Source organism: Sparus aurata, chromosome 21 (genome assembly GCF_900880675.1).
Source record: "Sparus aurata chromosome 21, fSpaAur1.1, whole genome shotgun sequence".
Lineage (NCBI taxonomy): Eukaryota > Metazoa > Chordata > Actinopteri > Spariformes > Sparidae > Sparus > Sparus aurata.
In genome coordinates this window covers 155706-176226 of record NC_044207.1, presented here as the reverse complement: position 1 = coordinate 176226, position 20521 = coordinate 155706, and the positions used below count along the sequence as shown (strand labels likewise).

Here is a 20521-nt window from a genome sequence, read left to right as displayed (position 1 = left end):
CCTTGACACATCTGTTAGGACTGACCGGTTAGTTAGCCAGCTGAATTGCTTATTGACCACGTAGCTAACTGCTGCATGGTGTACAAAAAGCTCTCTGGCCTGTTGGCTCGATGGCAGCTGTTGCTGTTCAAACGGAGTTGCATCTGCTGGGCCCTTTTGTTCTAATTCTCACTGACACACACTCTGAGTGTGTGTGGAAAATAAAGAAGTGCTTTTGTTTGGTAGTAAAATGGAGGTGGGGGAGGGTTCGGGGGCATTGCTAATGTGAAGAGTGTGTGTGTGTGTGTGTGTTTTTCCTGGTGTGTGGATGTAAAAGTTTATGAATTTTGTTTTTTTTCAATGAGTGCATGGTTTTTCTTGGGTGTTTACAAACTGATTTACCTGCTAAACCTGCAAGTTAATCCATTGCACCCATCAGCAGGTAATACTGCTGCTTATACATATTCTCAAATACATTTGCACCATTTAAAGAGGGGTGGTTGCTTTGAGGAAACTATATACTTGTGATTTTGTGTGGAATTTGAATTGAAATACTTTCCTTGACAAAGTCCTGTACTGGGGGTTTACGTTTTAAAAATGTGTGTTCTACTACTAAGCATAACATCAAACGTATAGACTTTTTTAGATAGATGGATAGATGGATGGATGGATGGATGGACTTTATTGATCCCAAGCTGGGAAATTACGGTGTAGCAGCAGCATTACACAGAGATAATAACAACACAATGAAATAAGAAATTAAATCAATTAAGTTGCTTGTTGTTAAGATGCTTCCTAGGGGTTTTAAACCAGCTCTTTAGGGGAAAACGCAACCTTCAACTAGTAGCTCCAGCTTTGGATTATTAGGAAACATATTGTAAGATATCTTAATATATAGGCTCAAAATAAAATCGATTTTCAAAAATAACAAAACCATTTTGAAGTGCTGAACTATAGCTACATGGTTGACCATATATGATAACAATTTAAAACTGCTGCTCAGTCACATCGGACAGTGTAACAGATTCGATCTTTGACAAATCACCACCAGCACTGCTGAGTAGAGCCTGATCGGCATCTAAGGTGCCCGATATGTGCAGATATAAAAACTTTGTTTTTAGAGATGAAGATGCAGAAAAGATTCTTGGCATACTTAATAAAATACCATAATAAAATTAAAGGGAAGTTTACTGTTTTATTACAATGTCATCTTAGATAAAACAACTGTAAAATACTCTGCCTTGTTTGTGTTTAATTACTATATCTGAGTGATCAACTGATATATCGATAAAGGTATTTGTTTCCTAATATCGCCGAGTAGCTTTCCATGTAGCTTTCAGTAAAGCTCTTAATACGAAGCAAACTGCAACCTTTTGGTTTTATGTCTACCTGCAATATAACAATGGTTGTCTTTCTTGTCCCCCTCCCACTTTCCTGTGCTTTTCTTTATTCCCTCCTCCCTCTTTTTCTCCAGGAACCTTAATGAGGACCATGGAGTAGCAGGCTTAAAATTAGCAGCTAGCTGATTAGCTCCTCACTGCACAACACACCTCCCTCCATCCAGTCCCCTCCATCTGTAGGCCTCCCTAGCAGCCATGGCAGACCCTGGGATGTTGAGTTTATTTGGGGACGATGCAGGGCTGTTCTCAGATGGATTAGATGGTTTAGAAGACTGCTTTCCTCAGCAGCCTACTCCTGCCCAGTCCAACCCTTTGGCCCAGCAGACTAATCCCTCTCTGAACCACGAGCACCAGGGAAACCGAGGTTTTCACCAGGGCATGATCCACAGCACTGGGCCTGGCCCAGGGCAGCCTAAATTGGGTCAAATGTACGATCACAACCCCTTCACTGGCTACGATCAACCTGGTGCCCCCGGAGGACACATGATGGCTCAGAATGGTCCCAGCCAGGCGGCGCCAAATGTGAACACGGCCATGAATGGCATGGCTTCCCACTACCATAATAACCCAACCAACTCTAGCAACCCTCACCATGGGTACCCAGGTGATGCTACAGGAGCAGGGGGTGGGGTTGCAGGTGGCGTTTGGGGCCAGCAGCAACAGAACAGATCAGCTTATCAGCAGCCTCCAGCACAACCAGGAGGCGGCCCTAACCAGATAGGGGGCTACCAGATGACTCAAGGCAACTATGGTGGAATGCAGGGCCCACCTACATCCACAGCAGCTCGCATGAACCAACACTACCCTCCACAAAGCATGGCACCCCCCTCTGCTCAGGATGCATCTCACTACCTGGGACATGTTGGAATTGGGGGGGCCCAAATGAGACAGCCACCACCACAGCAGCAATCCCAGGGCTATCCCAACATGGGCCATACACCCAGATATCCACCCTCCCCTTCCCGACAGCCTCCACACCCCCACCAGCACCAACAGGGAATGGGGGGATTTGGTGGTGGCCAATACCCAGGCTATCAGGGCCAGTATGCAGCCATGGGACCAGGGATGGGCCAGGGTGGTAACGCAAATGTTAATGCTAACACCAGCCAGGCCATGGGACCAGGGCAACTTGGCCAGCGGTTTAACCAGGGATCAGGCCAGGGAGCTGGGCAACAGGGGCAGCGATATCCCCCTGGACCACCACACCAACCGCAGCCCCATCAGACCCATTCTGTCCCTCTGCAGCAGCAGGCAGGGCAGCAGGGCCAGCCTATGCACCCCTTAAACCACCCCCCGAATCTGCCCCAGTCTCAAAACCAGCCCCAGTCCCACCTTGCCCCCCCAGCTCAGGGATCTTACCCCTCCCCCTCATCCATGTCCCCCATGCGGGTAATGGGAACCCCAACTCCCCCTCCCCAACAGGGCAGACCTCCTAGTGCAGGACTAACTGGACCCCCAGAGGTTGCAGGATACACATCCATGCAGTCTCCACCCAATGCTTTGGCCCATCCACAGAGAACACCCCAAACTTCTCTGTCTACCCAACACCAGCAGCCCCACAGCCTGCCCCCCAATGCAGGACAGATGTATCCTGGCATCGGGCAGCAGCGTGGTCCTCAATTGGGTCCAAGCAGGCCTCAGCTCCAGCAGCAGCAAGGTAAGCACAAAACTGATGGGGTTGTCCCATTTTGCTTTGACGTTGGCTTTACTTCTGTCCTCTGGACTGCAAAGGAAGAATTTCATTGTACAGGAAAACATGTGTCCTTACTGTCCGTATGACATTAAACACTTTGAATATTGATTGTTGATACACATTCAAGTATTTTGTGTACTGCCACCATAACCATTTTAAGATAACAATTAAATTAAAAGTTGGGTGAGCTAATGCTGAGAAATTAAAACAAAGAATAGCTCTTGCTGTTCTCATGCCCTCCATGTAGTATGTAAATACTAAACTGAGTTTCTAGAGTTGCTATGGATTATACAGATAGTTGTGAACTAACACCAGCATGTCACTTCTAGTGTAAATTTGTCTGAACACTGTTTCTGCAACATTTAGCCGGTAGCCAACGAGTATGTTTTCTGATATTATTTTAATGATTGAAATATATATTTTGGGGGCATCACAATGTTTTCTGACAAAATCATTTTCTAAAAAGTTTTTTTTCATCTTTCTGAGTTGCAGAGACGCTAAGCTCTGTAGATACAGTACCAGCATCCAATCATCCAGTTGCCAGGGCACAACTGAAATACTTGAATTATTAAAGTGATTCAAAAATCTCTACCTGCAACTTGATAGTTGTAATGTTTTATTTACTTAAAACTGTAATTTAATCTAAATTGGCTCACCATGACTTCATTGATAAAGAAGTGCTTTTGTTTGGTAGTAAAATGGAGGTGGGGGAGGGTTTGGGGGCATTGCTAATGAGAAGTGTGGGTGTGGGTGTGTGTGGGTGAGTGGTAACGTGAAGCTGACATTACCATCTAATTGTTTCCGACTGGATGATATATTTCAATGCTTGTAAAGAGCATTATAATCTTTGTACTAATTAGTGCTGTCAGTTAAACGTGTTATTAACGCAAACCCATTTTAACGGCGTACCTTTTTTATCGTGCGATTAATGTCCTTTTGGCCTAGCAAACTGTAGATTTTTTTTACACGCTGTTGCAACAACTAGTAACGTTAGAAAAACTACAACACCACACCGGATCTAGCTAGACTGGAAGCAAAATGACAGGCACGCTGTTTGGGCTAGCGAGCCGCCCAAAGAGTAGTAGGGACGTTAAGTTTTGAGTGGATGGCGAGCGCGAGACGCGGTAGCGTAATGTCATGGTGCACGCACGCACGCGCATACACACGCTTGGACACACGCACAGTCACTCGAGAGAACTGCTATCGCAGCGGTGGACTGGCCATCGGGAGTACCGGGATTTTTCCCAGTGGGCCGATCAATAATGGGCCGATGGACGGCCGTTTTTTATTTTTTTAAATTTTTTTTTAATTTCTGCTGTACTTTGCCTTGGTAACTATGATAACTCTCCTGGCCCAGGGAAAGAGACATGCATCGGCTCGGCCCACAGTGCTCAGCTGCAGACACAGCAGAGAGGTGACGATTGGCCCAGTGGCTTGTCTGTGTGAAGAATACCTGGCCCAATGGCCCTCTGAGAGGCTACAGAGGCCCAGGAGTCCCACCCACACATGTTACCTTACTGACCCGCACCCAGCTATTTCATTCACAAAAACAGGGGCCTGTGGCAATTCTGGACAGCTGTTTGAGTAATTGGCTCAAAGCAAAGAAGTAGTAGGCTTACCTTTTATTGGTAACCTAACTGTTACTGTCCATTCTGGGTTGATGAGCCTCTGGTGAATAAACTGCTATGTTCAAAGCAAACTTGAGAAAAAGAAAGTATTAAGCCCTGGTTTAACTGCACTATAGGCTGAGTCCTAGTTTACCTGACATGTGCACTTTATAATTTGTTTGCCAATGTTGTTTTTTAATAAAAAAAAAAAAAAAGATTGTTTAAAGCAAGCCAATCCACTTTGCCATGTTAAGAGCATTAAAATGTGAAAAACTTATGGAACAAATATAAATCAAGTGACATTTAGAATAGATACAAACGTGTGATTAATTGCGATTAATCGTGAGTTAACTATGACATTAATGCGATTAATCGCGATTAAATATTTTAATCGTTTGACAGCACTAGTACTAATACAAAAAACTGATTTACAGCAGCCAAATTATTTACTGGATTCTGCAATGTTTTTTGATGGTTTTGGTGATTGAAACCAAAACAGAACAAGAAAAGTATAGCATTGGCTTAATTTCAGTGTCTTCGTGATGGACAGGAGGTAAAACGTACATCCATGTCAGTAATGATGCTGCTCGTCTCTGCTCCCAGGGCCTCATGAAGCTCCAGTCAGCCAGACGGTAGAACAGCGTCATCTCCAGGCCCAGCAGCAGGCCTCTCGAAACGGGAAGCCCCAGCAGCCCACTCCCATGGGTTTCCAGGGTCCAACTACCACTCAACATGGTGTTCCAGCCCCAAGCCAGGGCCTAGCACCACCAGCCCAGAATGCTCAGACGCAGCACACACACCTGCCCCCCCAACACCTCGCCCCTACCCCAAACCAGGCCTCCCACCCATGGGCGCCTCTGCCACCGGCCTCCCATCTAGTCTCCTCACCCCCTCTTACTCCACAGAAAGTGCCTCACATACAGGTGAGTCTCCGTTGAGCAAATGCTTTGATGTGGTAGCAGTGCTGTGAGTGTGAGAGAGATCAAGACTGTGCGTTTGTTTTTATGTGTGGGTGTATTTCATGTGAGTGTTTATTTTTCATGTGGGTGGGGGAATGTGTTTGTTTGGAGTGTAAGGGAAGTGTGTGTGTCTGTGTGCGTAATTGTGTGTACATGACATTTGAGAACACAGTGGTGCATTGGGCACGGGTTCTGTAGGGTGTGTGTGTGTGCGCCTTCATATTAGTGTGTGTTTTGCTTTTTATTTCTTGTGCTGTCGGCCTTGTGTGTGGTTGTTTCCGTGTTGGGGGGGGGGGGGGTGGATTATTGCAGCTGTTTGTTTCCTGTGAGTTGCATATCCTGAGACATGTGCGCAACACACACTAGTGCTCACACACAGGCGCCACCAGCATAATCTGTCCTCCTCTTGCTCCCACATGTCCCCCTCCTCTGTAGAGGAAACTTCCCTTCCTGTCTCTCCCTCCTCCCCGTCTCCTTTCTTTCCGCTCTCACTCCGCCTGTCTGTCTGTCTCCTTTTTTGTCTTATCCATTTCAGGGCTGTCTTCTCTAAGTTAATGTAGTGTGGCCGGATGTGCAGAGAGACAGGTAGTTTGGGGGGGGGGGGGACAGTGAGGAGAAACAAGCTGGGGGTTGATTAAGAGACTGGGGGAGGGGAAACACTAAGAGGAAAGAAGTTGGGGAAAACAAGCAAAGATCTCAAGGCAGTCCAGGATCTCTGGTGGCATTTTCCCATTACATCTGCCAGCCTGGCTCTACTGCTGGACTCCATGCAGCAAGGATTTGCATTTCCACCACAACTGGCCACCTGCTTGAAGGTGTGTCTTAAATGAATGATGCGTTTGTCTTGATCACCCAATACTTTTGAAGAATTGCCGCTAAGAAAGTGGATCTGCTACATTCGGTTACAAACATGTTTCTTGTCCCACAAATTGTTCATAATAAAAGTTCCCTGTCATTTAATCATTTGAAAGCTTTTATCTTGAGCTATACAGTAAAACACAGCAGATGAACGATAGAACAACCAGGACAAGAGAAACTAAAGAGATTAAGTTAGAAGCTACATAAGTACAGAGGGCTGAACACACCCGACTTTTCAAAACATCTTTCTCTCAGGTTTGCAGCACAGACTTGAGTTGACGTGCGGGCTTGTTACAGGTTGGCTGCAGTTGCAAGACGTCTCTGCAACCAGCTTGGATTTTCAGCATAACTAGGCAACCTAAAATTTAGTAATGGAAAAGCAAATTTCAAACGGTTTGGTTTGACTCTGCACAACCAAAAGTGCTGGTGGAAAAAAGCCATAGCAAAGGAGGTGGCAACCTCTGTGTGAGCATGCACCATTGCCGCTGCCTACATTACGTGCCCTCAGCTTCCATTAGCTTGTTTTGTTGCTCAAAGCCCCCTTTCTCCACTGACCCATTCACACACAATCGCAGCCCTGTGGCAACACACACACCCATACAGAACCAGTCCCTTTTTTTCCCTTCCATTTTCATTCACACTACTCCCCTCTCCATGCCTACTACCACCCACCCCATCTCCAGGCCTGCGTCACTGCGTTTTGTGGTTGACATTTCAGCCGTCACACTTAATTTATCCAACACTCCTGACCTAGCTTGGTTGGCTGGTGAGCCCTGGTCCTTGCCTGGGCTGCAGATCCAGCAGGCCCTGTCATTACGCACTAAGACACACACAGACAGTGTGGCTTGGGATAGTGTGGTGTGGTATGGGATGGCAAATGTGCCTGGGGAAAAGGGATCGCCTAGCTAGAAGACTGCTCAGAGTGGTGCTTGTGTCCGCAGCACAGGAAGGGAGTTCTCTCAGTGCCTCATGATGACTTGTTAGAAAGAGCCACACACATCAAGCTGGTCAGTCAGTCATTATGACTGTATGTCTGGTTCTCTAAGCTCCATCTGTTCTCGAAGCATGGTTATTACACATGCACGCACACGCGCTTGCCTTCAGCAGCTCAAGGTCACAGCTCTATCATAGTGCTGTGACCTTTATTCTACATCACACACACACACACACACACACACACACACACACACACACACACACACACAGAGTTGCGTGCAGCACTCTAGTTGACATATAACATGCCTGTCTCGCTCCTCCCCCGCTCATGCATGCAGTCGGCAAGCTGCTATACCATTGAGCTCACCGTGGCTCTGTAGCTTTTGGGAAGTGCTTCTCTAATATTTAGTTGTCTCTGTTTGTTTGGATTCATCAAATTGAAACAGCTATTTATTGGCTGACAGAATGCTTGGTGGCTTTAATATATTTCTTTAGAATAAAAGATAGAAGAGTAGAAGAATGTTGTTCTAAAGAGTGTCCCTAAACATATTCAGCACTCAACTGCAACATCTTACAACACCTGAGCGTACTTGACTGATGTGTTCATCAAAACAGGTGTATAGAAATAATATGGACATCTAATCATTCCTGTCAGAACAATGGACACCTAATTGCAAATTATGTGGAAATCCTCCACGAAGAGCCACAGCAGATCAGTTTGGCTGCATCTTGGTTTGGACAGATGACACGTTTTATATTCTTTGAGGAAAGATGATAGGAGCACCAGTGCGACCACCTTGCCAAGCTAGTTCTCTGTGAGCAGATTCATCTTGGTTTTGGTAGTTGAGTGATTTTTATGTGAAACGCATTTCACTTTTGAAGAGGTGAGACATGCAAGAGGATGTGCTTCCTTCTCTGTATATTTTGAATGATTCTTGTATATTTGCTCATTGAGAGATGAAACAACCCAACTATTGGCATTGCACAGCTACACAACCTTTAATTGTGAGATTTCTGGGCTGTCAAATGGGCAGAGATGGACAGAGTACTCGACCCTAGTACTTGAGTAAGAGTACAAATACTACTGGTCAAAATTTACTCCGTTACAAGTAAAAGTAGCTTAGTCGACATGTTACTCGAGTAAGAGTAAAAAAGTACTTGCTTTTAAAAGGTACTTAAGTATCCGAAAGTACATGCTTTTAAATGTACTTTAACTACAAGTAAGAGTAAGAGTAAATTTCTTATTTTTCACATCAATGAATTACTATAATTTTTTTCTAAATGAATTTAAGTACCTTTTAACTCTTGTTTCTGAGAATGAACTCTTTGAAACCACCTGCACTGATGTGCTTGCTTTTAGAACCACAATGTTATATAAAGCCTGCAGAAACACCTATAAAAACTAATACAATGATGGGGATCACAGGAGGACAGCAGATGTTGCAGATGTTTATTAACAATCATTAAAACTGTAACCAAATGAACCTGCGCCGTCCAACTAACTCTCTATCATTTAGCTAAGTTGGGAACTGGAACCCCCTCAAAGACCAAAGTTGTCCCCAGACCACTGGTTGAGAATCACTGCTTTACAAAAAACTACATGATGCAGCCATTGTCGCGGTTTTGTGTTGACAAACGCAGTGGAGAGCGTGGCTACTTTGGTGGTATCCTTATGGGGAGGGATGACGTATTTCCACTTTTACGTAGATCCCAGTGGAGAGCGTGCACTGTGATAGGTTTCCTTCTTTGACAAACACAGCTTGTGTCTAATAGTATTTTAGAAAAAAAAAAAAAAAAGAGTAGACCTGAAAGTAACAAGTACTTTTCAGCCTTCCTAGAAATTAACTCGAGTAAAAGTAAAAATATTTGTCTTGGAAATGTATTCAAGTAAGAGTAATAAGTACCAAAGAAATCTAATACTCAAGTAAAGTACAAATCCTCTGGATATGTACTTAAGTACAGTACTCAAGTAAATTTACTCCGTTACTGTCCACCACTGCAAATGGGTATTGTTATTAGCTGTTTGGAGCTAATGTTCATGTTCCCAAAATGAAAAAAATACCACTACTACTAACTGCCTTTATTTAGACTTTTAAATGTAGGTTATTTTGTGCTTTAGAGAAAAGTTTCACAATAAAACTTCTCCCCCTTCTGGCAGTCAGTGATTACACATACTGTCGACATGTTTTTGACACCATAGTCTCCGGCATTCTCCTACTTGCTTTAGCCTACTTTGTCACTGCGGTTGCTCCTCCCTTCAGCTGCAAACATTGCTGGTTGAAGAAAAACACATCACTACCAGTGTGCCAGATAAAAAAGAACAAAAAATTTGGGATTACTGGGAAATGCAGAGATTAATCAGCAGTGTGAATTTGTTTGGCAAAGAAGGTAGATTGTTATTTGGTAAGGTTTTCACAGTCATTAGCTATTTGGCCAGTGGAAGAATAAGTTTATATTGCACTCTTGCCAAATGTTTCATCAGATTTGATATGTTCTAAAACCTTATTTATGTACAGAATTAATTGACATATTTTTCCAGCTAAGCACCGTACTGCTTCATGTAGGCACCCATCGCTCATATTAAAGGGAAACTCTTGCCAAAAAGCAACCTAGGCTTTATTTGTGATTGTATATGATTCAAACCTTCGTGTAAAAGCATAATTATGACGAAAGAGGCACTTTTAAGATTTACCGTAGTTTTGTTTTGCGACCTAACAGGAAGGAGAGTAATGGTGGACCGCTCCTCAAGCCTTCCTGTCAGGTCGCACCCGGGGATTGACATTTTTTGTCTGCCATGACGGCGGCACGCCGAAGATGCAGCTGCAAGTTGTTCAAAAACCTTCCTTTTAGTAAACTCTGTGTACACAAACAATGTTCTCAATGCTCGTGTTCATGTGTAGAGACCCTGGTGACACTATGAGCAAAGTTTCATGTTGTGTCGAGCCTTCTTGGTGTTTTGAAAATAGTGATTTTGATCCTACCGTAAGGGTGGGCCAGCACTCCATATAAAATTAGCTTGCACAAAAACAAAACTACAGTAAATCTTAAAAGTGCCTCTTTCATCGTAATTATGCTTTTACATGAGAGTTTGGCTCGTATACAATCACAAATAAAGCCTCAGTTGCTTTTTGGCGAGAGCGTCACTTTAAAGAGCTGATTGTGAAGAGAAGGACCACATCATGCAACCATGCCCATTTGATTTTTACTGTATTTATAGAAAGAGATGGAAGTTTCTCTACATTGCCAGCTCTGTATTCATCAGCCTGTGAGTGACCAAAGCCAGTGATCAAAGATGCAGCCACACCTAACAAAGAATTGTTATGATGCAGTAATGTAAATACTATGCAAAAATAATTTCATGCAATGAGGAAGTCTAACACAATGAAGCAATTACTAGCAGCCTGGTGATGAGTGAATTTTCAGCTTCTGCATGGAAAGAAAGAATAGTCCAGTCTTTTTTGTTTACCAAGAAAAATCACAAGATATCATACAGAGAACCAGTGGTGAAATTAAGTGTTTTTTCTTTCAACATGACGAGTAGCTGATCCTGATCAAATCAGGATTTGATAAGAATGGTGTGAATAATCATACATCAGAGTGTTTATGCAATAGGAAGGAGCAAAACAAATACAGGGCAAAGAGAACTCAAACTGCACTGATTTTATGGGATGGGTCTTTCCTCTTGTAACACTGTGACGGACCACACTAAAATGCTGAATGGTTGGAGATAGTTGACCGCAGTTTTGTATCGATGGAGGGTGGAGTTAATGGATGGATGAATGGACAGTCAGAGGAGAGGCTGAAGGATGAGAACAGGATTTCCTTTCACCACAATCCGTTGGGAATCTTAAGTGTTTCTGCCTGCCGGATTTAACCCTTCGTGTCACTCTTATTACAGCTGTCTGTCCTTCCCTCCTTCAGCCTCCTCACCCCTTGTCACTCACCTTCCTCCCCCCCTCCCCTCTGTCCTCAAAGAGATAAATCTCAACCCTCTTCATCTCTCCTGAGTCTGTCATATTAGCGGCACAGCATTCTGTTGGTGTGAGTGATTCGTTGAGTTCTTCATGGAAATTTTTGAATTAATTTCAGTTATTTTAAGTGTTCCAATCTGTTTTTGCAAGTGGATTATGATGGTGCTTCAGTAGAGAGGGTGGATTTTTCCATTCTTGATGGAGAACTGCATTTAGACCAGTGCAAGTCATCACACCAGCAAGCTAAATTCACCTTGCAGATCACAAGACCTGACACAGGACTCATGTGCGCATGTCTGTAGTGTATGTGTCTCCATTGTCATTCGTGTGATTGGTTATTGTGGAAGCTTGGCAGGAGCCAAGCTCTCTCTCTCTCTCTCTCTCTCTCTCTCTCTCTCTCTCTCTCTCTCTCTCTCTCTCTCTCTCTCTCTCTCTCTCTCTCTCTCTCTCTCTCTCTCTCTCTCTCTCTCTCTCTCTCTCTCTCTCTCTCTCTCTCTCTCTCTCCCCTCTCTCTCTCTCCCCCTTTCTTCCCCCTTTTTGCATGTGTAATGGCTCAGTTTACGTGCACATCAGCAGGTGTTTGTGTGCAGAGATTTGTGTGATGCGTGACCTTGCAGTAGTTTGGTGTGAAATTGTATGTGCGTGTGCACATTGACATTCTCCTGATGGAAGTGGACTTCCAGTGATTGCACCCCAACTCCTTCCTCCTCCACATGAACACACCCGAACTATGCTAAGTGTGTGTGTGTGTATACACACAGAGGTGAGCTGCTGCCGGGGCATTTTGCTATAAACTTGCTGATGCTTACACACACACACCCCGTTGACACACTTTGAGACGCACCAAAGTGCATATGTGCATTACACATACACACTCTCTCAAAGGCATACTCTCTTTCGCTCTCATATAACACACACACACACACACTCCCTCGCTGTGCCTTTTTGAAGTATGGAGATAATTTATTCGTGTCATGATGCCTGATTTCCCATCTGCTACTGGGACCCTGAGCAGCTGGGGAGAGAGAATGAGGGAGAGATGGAAGAGAGGGAGAGGGAGGAGAGGCAGCTGGAGAGGCTCCCAACAGCTGGTAACCAGTTGCCTGTCACAGAAAGCTTACTTGGGAGCAATGAGGAAGAGGTGAAGGGAAAAGGAGAAAGAGGAGAAGGGTTAGTCTGCAGTAGAGCAAAGTAGGAGAAAAAAAAATGAGGTGTCAGTTTGTTTGTTTACTAAGGTTACCCGGGGTGGGGGGTGGGGGGGTGGTGGTGGTGGTGGTGTAGCAGCAACGGGGAGTCGAGGAGAGAGGACGAAGAGAGGGAGGAGGCGGTAGGAGGTGTGCATGCATGGATGGATCTCTTCTTTCCCCCTGCTGATCTGTAGTCTTCCGCTGCTGATAAATTCAACCCCTAGCCTGCAAAAAGTATGGCAGTATTGACTTACAGGCTGAGATGGCAAGCAAAACATGGGGTTTCATGACACATTTCATGGCACATGTACTCACACTGGCCCATATTTGTATTATTCATTTTAAAGCTGAAATGACTAATTTATTAGCTGGTCGACAGAAACTTAACCGGCAGTAAGTTTGATCATTGAGAAATCATTGAAGTCATTTTCATGCAAATCTCAAAAAATCTCAAGTTCCATCTCCACGATTTAGCTTTTCTTTTTTTTTTCCCAGAGCTGCAAATGAGGGCTCGATGATGAGTCTGTGAAATATCCCAATATTTTTAGCTGCTATTCTTCTGTTGATCCATATCATTTGTGTATTTCAAAGGTGTTGCTGCATATTTTTATTACTATTAAAAAAGTAATAGCTGCTGATATAACTTGTATAGCCAAGTGACTACTGTTGTTGTTGTGGGGAAGATGGCTTCTCAGTCTATTCTCCATATTCATTAAATGATATAGAACGTCTTTAAGCAAAACTTTTTTGTTGAGAAACTTAAACTAATTTAACTTTCTCCCCCCCATCCACAGCATTCCCCCACTGACCCGTCAGGCGATGCCTCAATGAAAGTTCCTGACAGGCTGCCAGTCGGCGCTGGTGCCTCCGGCCAGCCTATCAGCACAGAGCAGCCCAGCGACCAGGAGACCAAGCCAAAAAAGAAGAGGAAGAAGAAGGCAAAAGTAGTGGACAAAGAGGAAGAAGAGGGAGGAAAGAAGACTGAAGGAGAGGAAGACAAGTCTGAAATTCCTGGGACAGGAAGTGATACGGGTCAACAGGTTACTGGCACAGGAATTGTAGAGAGGAGTTCACCGCCCGTGGAGGAGAAGAAGAAACGAAAAAAGAAACCAAAGGAGAAGACGGAACCCAAGGAGCCCAAGACGCCCAAGACACCCAAAACACCCAAAACACCAAGGACCCCCAAAGAGCCCAAGGAAAAGAAAACCAAGAGCTCCAAGACCAAGACCCCCAAGAAAACAAGGTAGGAGCAGCATTACATGTACAATACTGTGTGTGTTTGTTTTTTTCTGAACTACCAGTGTAAAAAGCTGTCTAAACTTATGTAAACATGTATTTGCACTATTAACCAGTAAGTAGAAGTGTGATGCTCTCGGTACCATATGAAACAAAGACAAATCAAACCCCAAAGTCAGGCTGGTCAGGCGGTAACAAGTGGGCACCAGCAGATGGAGTACAACAGTGTAAGTATATGTTTACTCTCTACTGCACATTCTAAGCAATATGTGCACTAGGGCTGGGTATCACCAGGTACCTCGCGATACGATACTATCACGATATTTTGCCCATGATAACGATAATATCACGATACAGCGATTCTGCGATAATCGATATATTGCAAGAAATTTCATCCACGATACATCACGATATCTGTGTCACTGAAGAAATTCAGAATTTATTGACTGCACTGAATCCATTTCACAGGAATGACAAAACATTGTCAATCAATTTCACATAAATGACAGCCAAGTAAACAGAGTATATTGCAGTGTCTCTTCTTAACACACACACTGACTACAACTATCATTAAATATCTATATGTGTGGGTTTCAAAACTACTTAAACCATTTTTTTAATTTTATTTGGTTGTATACCTATGTTTGAATAAAGATAAAGCTGTCCTCCGAAGAGGGGTGGAGGTGGTGGGCCAAAAAAAAAAATAATGAAAATTTTATTTTTTTACATTTTTTGATATCGATATTTGGCACCAGTGTATCGATAACGTACCTCAAGACGAAATATCGCGATATATCGTAGTATCGATATTTTGGCACACCCCTAATGTGCACGGTTGTGTAAATATTCCAAATAGGTTGCAGTATTTGGAATATCAAAGAAAAATTAATGTGTAGCCTACATTTTGATATCAGAAACTCATTGTGAAACTGTATATACATGCAAACAAGCTTGCACACAACGACCAAAACAGTCACTAGATCCATTACTCAGGCGACCAACCAGGGGGGACTGGGGGGGTCACAACCTCTGAGCTGTGAAACACCAGACTGTGCGTCTGTGACAACAGGCAGATCTGGGAACCAATCACACGTTCTTCTATGGACACTGGTCAGCAGGGTTAAAACTACTGTCAGCTTAGTTTTGCAGGTCAAGTGGAAAGTAACAATATTCACCTTCTTCAGTTGGCTCCTCATTATCACAATGGAAATGTCTTTTTTTATCAACCTACTCAAACAGTTTTTCCCCTCCAAGAAACAATGGCTGCTTTTCCAATTAGTACATTTTTGCTGTGAAGTAATACAAAGATATGATACAGGTATTCAAAAAGACCTATTTTTCATTAAAGGATTAGTCCTCCTGTTTGCATGTCTCCACGTCAGCTGCAGCTGTAGGCATTATGTTTTCAGGTTGTCCATCCGTATGTCTGCTCCATTCTCATCAACACCTCCATGGAATTTCTACAAATTCGTCATAAATGTCCATTCGGGCTCAAGGATGAACTGATAAGATTTCGGAGTTCAAAGGTCCCTGTTGCCTCAAGTCTTCAGATGCTAATTATCACAACATTTCACACAAATGTATAGAAGGACTACATGATGACATTTTCTATCCAATATGTCAACTTCACTGTGGTATTATAATGTTCTGAAAACACAGGAACAGATAGGGAGATTGTAGTCGTATTTCATTATTGGTCAGATAGTAGATGGTGACACTAATCTTCGGTGCCACCTTGAAACTGTGCTGATTGTGGAGATCTTTTGTGTTGCTGAGTTCAACATGTGTGTGAAGCATCCATGTTTTAGAAGCTGTAGCCTCTTTGCAGCAACATCCATACAACATTCATGAAGCAGTGTCTGCTGTCATGGCTACAGCTTTGTTTTCTATAGGAATTAGCTTTAAGCATGTGAACACATTAGTGTGTAACTTCACTAAGAGGAATGTTATGGATCCATTTTTTGTATAACTATTAAGGCTCGGTGATAAATCGGTATAATCGATTAATTCGAGTTTGTGGTTTAGGACGATTTAAAAAAATGAAAATTGATTTTCTCTTTAACTTGCTCTACTGCCGCTTTCCATGGGCTCCTGTAGTTTATAGTGGGCTCCGCCCTCCCCCCGCATTTACTTTCCACAGAAAAACAAACACAACAACATGACAGCAAGCCAAGAGTCCCTTCCCAAAAAGCCACTATCTCGTCAGTAGTTCAGTTTTGTAAAGGCAGCGGACCGCCACATTTCTTTCAGCATCTCAGACAGAACAGTGCTTCAGAGTGCAGTGTCCAACATAACATTTTTTTCATACTGGCCCGCTTGGCCAGTAGATTCGAGTTTTATTGGCCCCATGTGTAATTTTAGTGGCCCAGCCACAAAAAATGAAAATAACAGTTTTTTTTGAAAAAAAAAGAAATGAAAAAGACTTGTTTATTTATTGAAATTGTTCCCATTTAATTTAGAGAGTCTGTCCCTGAAAAATCAGTATGATCTGGCAATGATGACAAAAAGTAATAGGGGTTTGCGTAATAACAAGTATTAAAATTTCAAAATTGAAATTACAACATGTTTAATATTTTTAGATGTATCATTTCTCTCACTCCTATAATTCTGTTATCATTTTTCAGGTGATTGATGTTCTGAAAGCACTGTACAAACAGTAACATTATTTCTCCCGAAGTGGAGGCATCAGTATACCTGGCTGAACCACCGCGACGGCGTATGTGACACTGTTACTGTGATGATAAATGACACTTAAATATTGAATCTGTGTCTATAATAACCACACCCTGACATGTAAATGTGACATCTGTCTTGATTCATTTAATTTAACTTAAAATATGGACAACTGACTGCATAATATATGAATCAGAAACAGAAATGCTTTACAGCAGCTCCCATTCAAAGTTAAGAATATGCAGGAAAATAGTAGTAATAATAATAATAATAATAAACTATTTATATGCTGCATATTTATGCTGCATATATTTACTGCAACTGTAGTTTTTTTTTTACCATTAAATTTTATTTTATACATTATCATATTCTATAATGTTCTGTCATGGAGTACATCACTTCACTGCTAACAGGAAAGAAAGCAGCTCACTGCCAGTTACAGCTTCTTATCGTGATCTGCAGTCTTTGTAAATTTTTTGTCATGATTGTTATTATTAGTAGGCTACTTAGATTATCAAAAATCACAGTTACATGTCAGGATGTGGTTATTGTAGACATATTCAATATTTAACTGTCATATATCATCACAGTAACAGCGTTACATACATTAGCAGCTGTAAACACATAAAAACATTATAAACACATCATGTGGTCCTCTTTAAACGCTGGGTGGAGGTGTATATTTTGGTAAATAACCGAGTCTAATTTATTTTGAAAAAACATCAAGGAAGAAGACGCGACCACTGACACTGCACGTTTTTCCTCTTCGCCTTTTTCACGTGTTGTTCCCAGAAGGATGCCAGAGAATTCACAGAGAAGCTGGCGAAGTTTGTGACATTTTCATCCCGGATTTTTGTGAGGAGGGAATTAAACGCCTGTCCCAATTAAACGCCTGGTCTGTTAAGTGATTGAAACAAATAAACGCCCGACTATTATTTGGTATTTTTACGATAGTTCCCGCATCATCAGCACGAGCTGAACAATAAATCTAACACAGCAAGAGAGGCGGGACTTAAGGCAGAACAGCCAATCATCAGCCGGTCAGTCCCAAAGCCGGTGTCATGTTTGAAGCAGCAACAGGAGAGGGAGGGGGAGGAGAGGCAGCTGCAGCGAGTGCAGACACAGAGCGGCCGTGGAAACTGAGCGACTGTAGTGAGGCGTTTGTGCAAAACTGCAGATAAACGGCAGAAAAAGTGTGTGTGTTGAACACTCTAACTGGGAAAAGTGTGGTAAAACACCCACATCCTCCACGGGCGCGACGCCCCTGACCGTGGTCAGCCTTCGCCGGAAACTGCTGACATACTTCACAATACATTACGCCGCCGCGGTGGTTCAGCCAGGTATACTGATCCCTCCACCTCGGGAGAAATCCCCTTTTCCTCCTCTCGGACTCGTAGCACTCCTTCGCCGCCTTCACTCTAAACATTTCCCGCATGCATTCTAGCGAATCACGATTGTCGTACGGGCAGTGACTGGCCAAGCAGTGTAATCAGCGATTGGTCAGTTACTGGCCCGTCCCAATCGACATGCCCTGCACCTACTTTTACTGGCCCCGGGCCATAGGTTATGTCGAACCCTGGAGTGGGACACTTGTTCACTACCACATGCACAGGAGTGCGTAAGCCCACAAATACCCGCTGAAAAGCAGCAGGATTTAAAAAACTTTTTGTAAACAAAAAGAACCTTTTGCAAAAAAAAAGTATTTAAAAGTTATGTTCACACTTTATCAATCCCAGTATGGAAACTGATCAGTTTTTATAATGGCATGCAATCTGACATGTTAAATGTATGTTTACAAAAGCATTTTATCAAAAAGGGACACATTTTATTTCAAGGGAGCTTGAAGGTGCACCATTTGAAATGGCAGGGCAATTTTGTTTACAGTAAAAGCATTAAAATAAATGCAATACTTTTGATAATTTCTTTGTCATATGTGATGTGTGAGAAGGAAAAAAAATTGAGTTTGGTGTGAAAAAATTGGAGATTCAACTTTTGGGCCATATCGCCCAGCCCTAATAAATAAGCTTTACAAAATCAAGTCAAAAATATTTTATTTAAATATTTCAAATCTGATTGAGTCATTGTTGGTTTTTCCCTTCTTGGGATTTGTTGATAAAACAAATATACCGAATAGTGTCAGTTCTCTCCCTCACAATCTAGCCATTTAGCATCCTCTCTTTCATTGAATTGTTTTTGCGTATTTTTCTAGACCAAGTTAGTCTACCTCCTCCCAAAATACGTAGACTGACGAGATCAATCATGTAGCACATATCATTGTTTGTCTATCAGCTTTGGTTTACTCTATTTACACAGTCAGTGCGTTTACATGACACTCAAGAAAACCGAATTACTGTGTTAGTCTGACTATGATCAGATTTTTAAGATGCATGTATACACCTTTGTCTGACTAAAATCGGACCGGATCGGATTTCTCATAGTCGAATTACACCACGTAGATTATTCGATTGAAAGTCGCATTAACTCCTGCATGTATACGTTTCCAGTGGAGCGGATCGGAGCGGATTTTGCGTTCTGCGCAGGCGCAAGATTTTTCCCCGGGGCCGTGAGCCGGAAGTAGACGGACGGCGGCGGTGGCGGCGTCTTTCCTCCGAAATCACCACAAGAAAGAGCGCCAATGTGCACCTACTGTGTGTAATTATCATGTACACCATATACGAAGTGTACAAAGATGTAGCTTCGTCTCGCTCTTCGTACGCCATCTTTCTTGAATGCCGAGGCAGCTGGTGACGTAAAGAGGTCAGCCGGAGGTGGCCCCGTTAACACTAGTTGAAATGGGTACAGCGCCACCTAGCGTACCGGGGTATGACATGCTTTCGGCCAGTAATTCGATTTTCTCACCGGCATGTATACTCGGATAATTGCAGTTGTCCGATTGAGTAGCAGAGTCGAACTATGGCTGTAATCTGACTAAGCTGTGCATGTAAACGCACTGAGTGCTCTGGTCTCATCACTCAGCTTTCTCACCCTTCTTGCTTTATCACCTTTGTCTTTCTCTCAATACATTTTGAGCAGCACTTGTCCAGATCTCACTATGTTCTTCATATGTAGTGTGCAGTGCTGCTTGTTTTGGACACTTCGTCGGAGGTTTCATTGTGAAGGTGGAAATTTGATCGGACCGAGGAATGTGTCAGGATGGTCTCCCCCCGCCCCGTCCAAGGCTTCAGTCTGTCTGCCCCCACTCTCTCTTTCCCCTCGGCCCCTTTTATCCCAAGGAAGAGGGCGAGCCAAAGCAGCAGGCAGGGGTCACTGCTCGGGGAGGTGTGTGTGTGTGTGGGGGTGGTTGCTGTTGGGGGAGGGGGTTTTAGTAATCTTTGTGGCAGAAAATGCCGTATAATGAAGGCCATACTGCTGACCACTCCACAGCCACAACTCTGACGGCAGAGGAGATGTGTGGGGGTGGGGGAGTCCTTTCTCACCCCATGTGTAAACTAGCTCTTATCTGTTGTCAGGCTTTCCTCCATCTTGAGTGGCAGCCTGGAGCTCGCAGGTTAATTTCGCATAATAATGGCTGCCGGCCATTCACTTACTAATCTAAAATGGTGGACCGCTGCAATCACACAACTATCTTCTCTTTCATTCTTTCTTTTCCTTTCCCCTCACCCCAATCCAACCCTTTCCTACTGAAGGAGTGTATCCTTTCATCTTTTCCTCTCCTCCACCCCCCATCATCCTTTCTTCCTTCCTTCTTTTTTTGACATTCTGACTTGAGCACAGGGTTGAGGACTGACTGTTTTTTTTCCTCTGTCCTATGTTGTCTTTGGCACAAAAGCAAATTAAGGTGCCATGCTTTTAAATGAAGTTTGGCATGGTACTCATGAATCTCTATTTGTCATGAGTCACTCCCTGTAGAAAATCATACCGTGTGTCTGGTCTGTATGAAGTGTTCGCATTTATTGCCATATCTTTATGCCTTTATGCAGTTAACAGTATTGATTTTCTGTTTGCTGCTTTTCTAGTGAAGACTGATCCAGATCTGAAGAATTGTTGCAGATTTTGTTAAA

The 20521-nt window shown here is 43.3% G+C and overlaps 1 protein-coding gene across 2 annotated transcripts in view; it reads left to right on the top strand.

The window, feature by feature from the left end:
- chd7 (chromodomain helicase DNA binding protein 7) overlaps nucleotides 1-20521 on the top strand; it is an 86998-nt gene that overhangs the window by 25591 nt on the left and 40886 nt on the right. For both annotated transcript variants that reach the window (XM_030403541.1, XM_030403540.1), the window contains exons 2-4: nucleotides 1454-3036; nucleotides 5283-5602; nucleotides 13385-13833. In XM_030403541.1, the coding sequence (XP_030259401.1) occupies nucleotides 1575-3036; nucleotides 5283-5602; nucleotides 13385-13833 (2231 nt within the window). In that variant the 5' untranslated portion in view covers nucleotides 1454-1574. The remainder of the gene's footprint in view (nucleotides 1-1453; nucleotides 3037-5282; nucleotides 5603-13384; nucleotides 13834-20521) is intronic.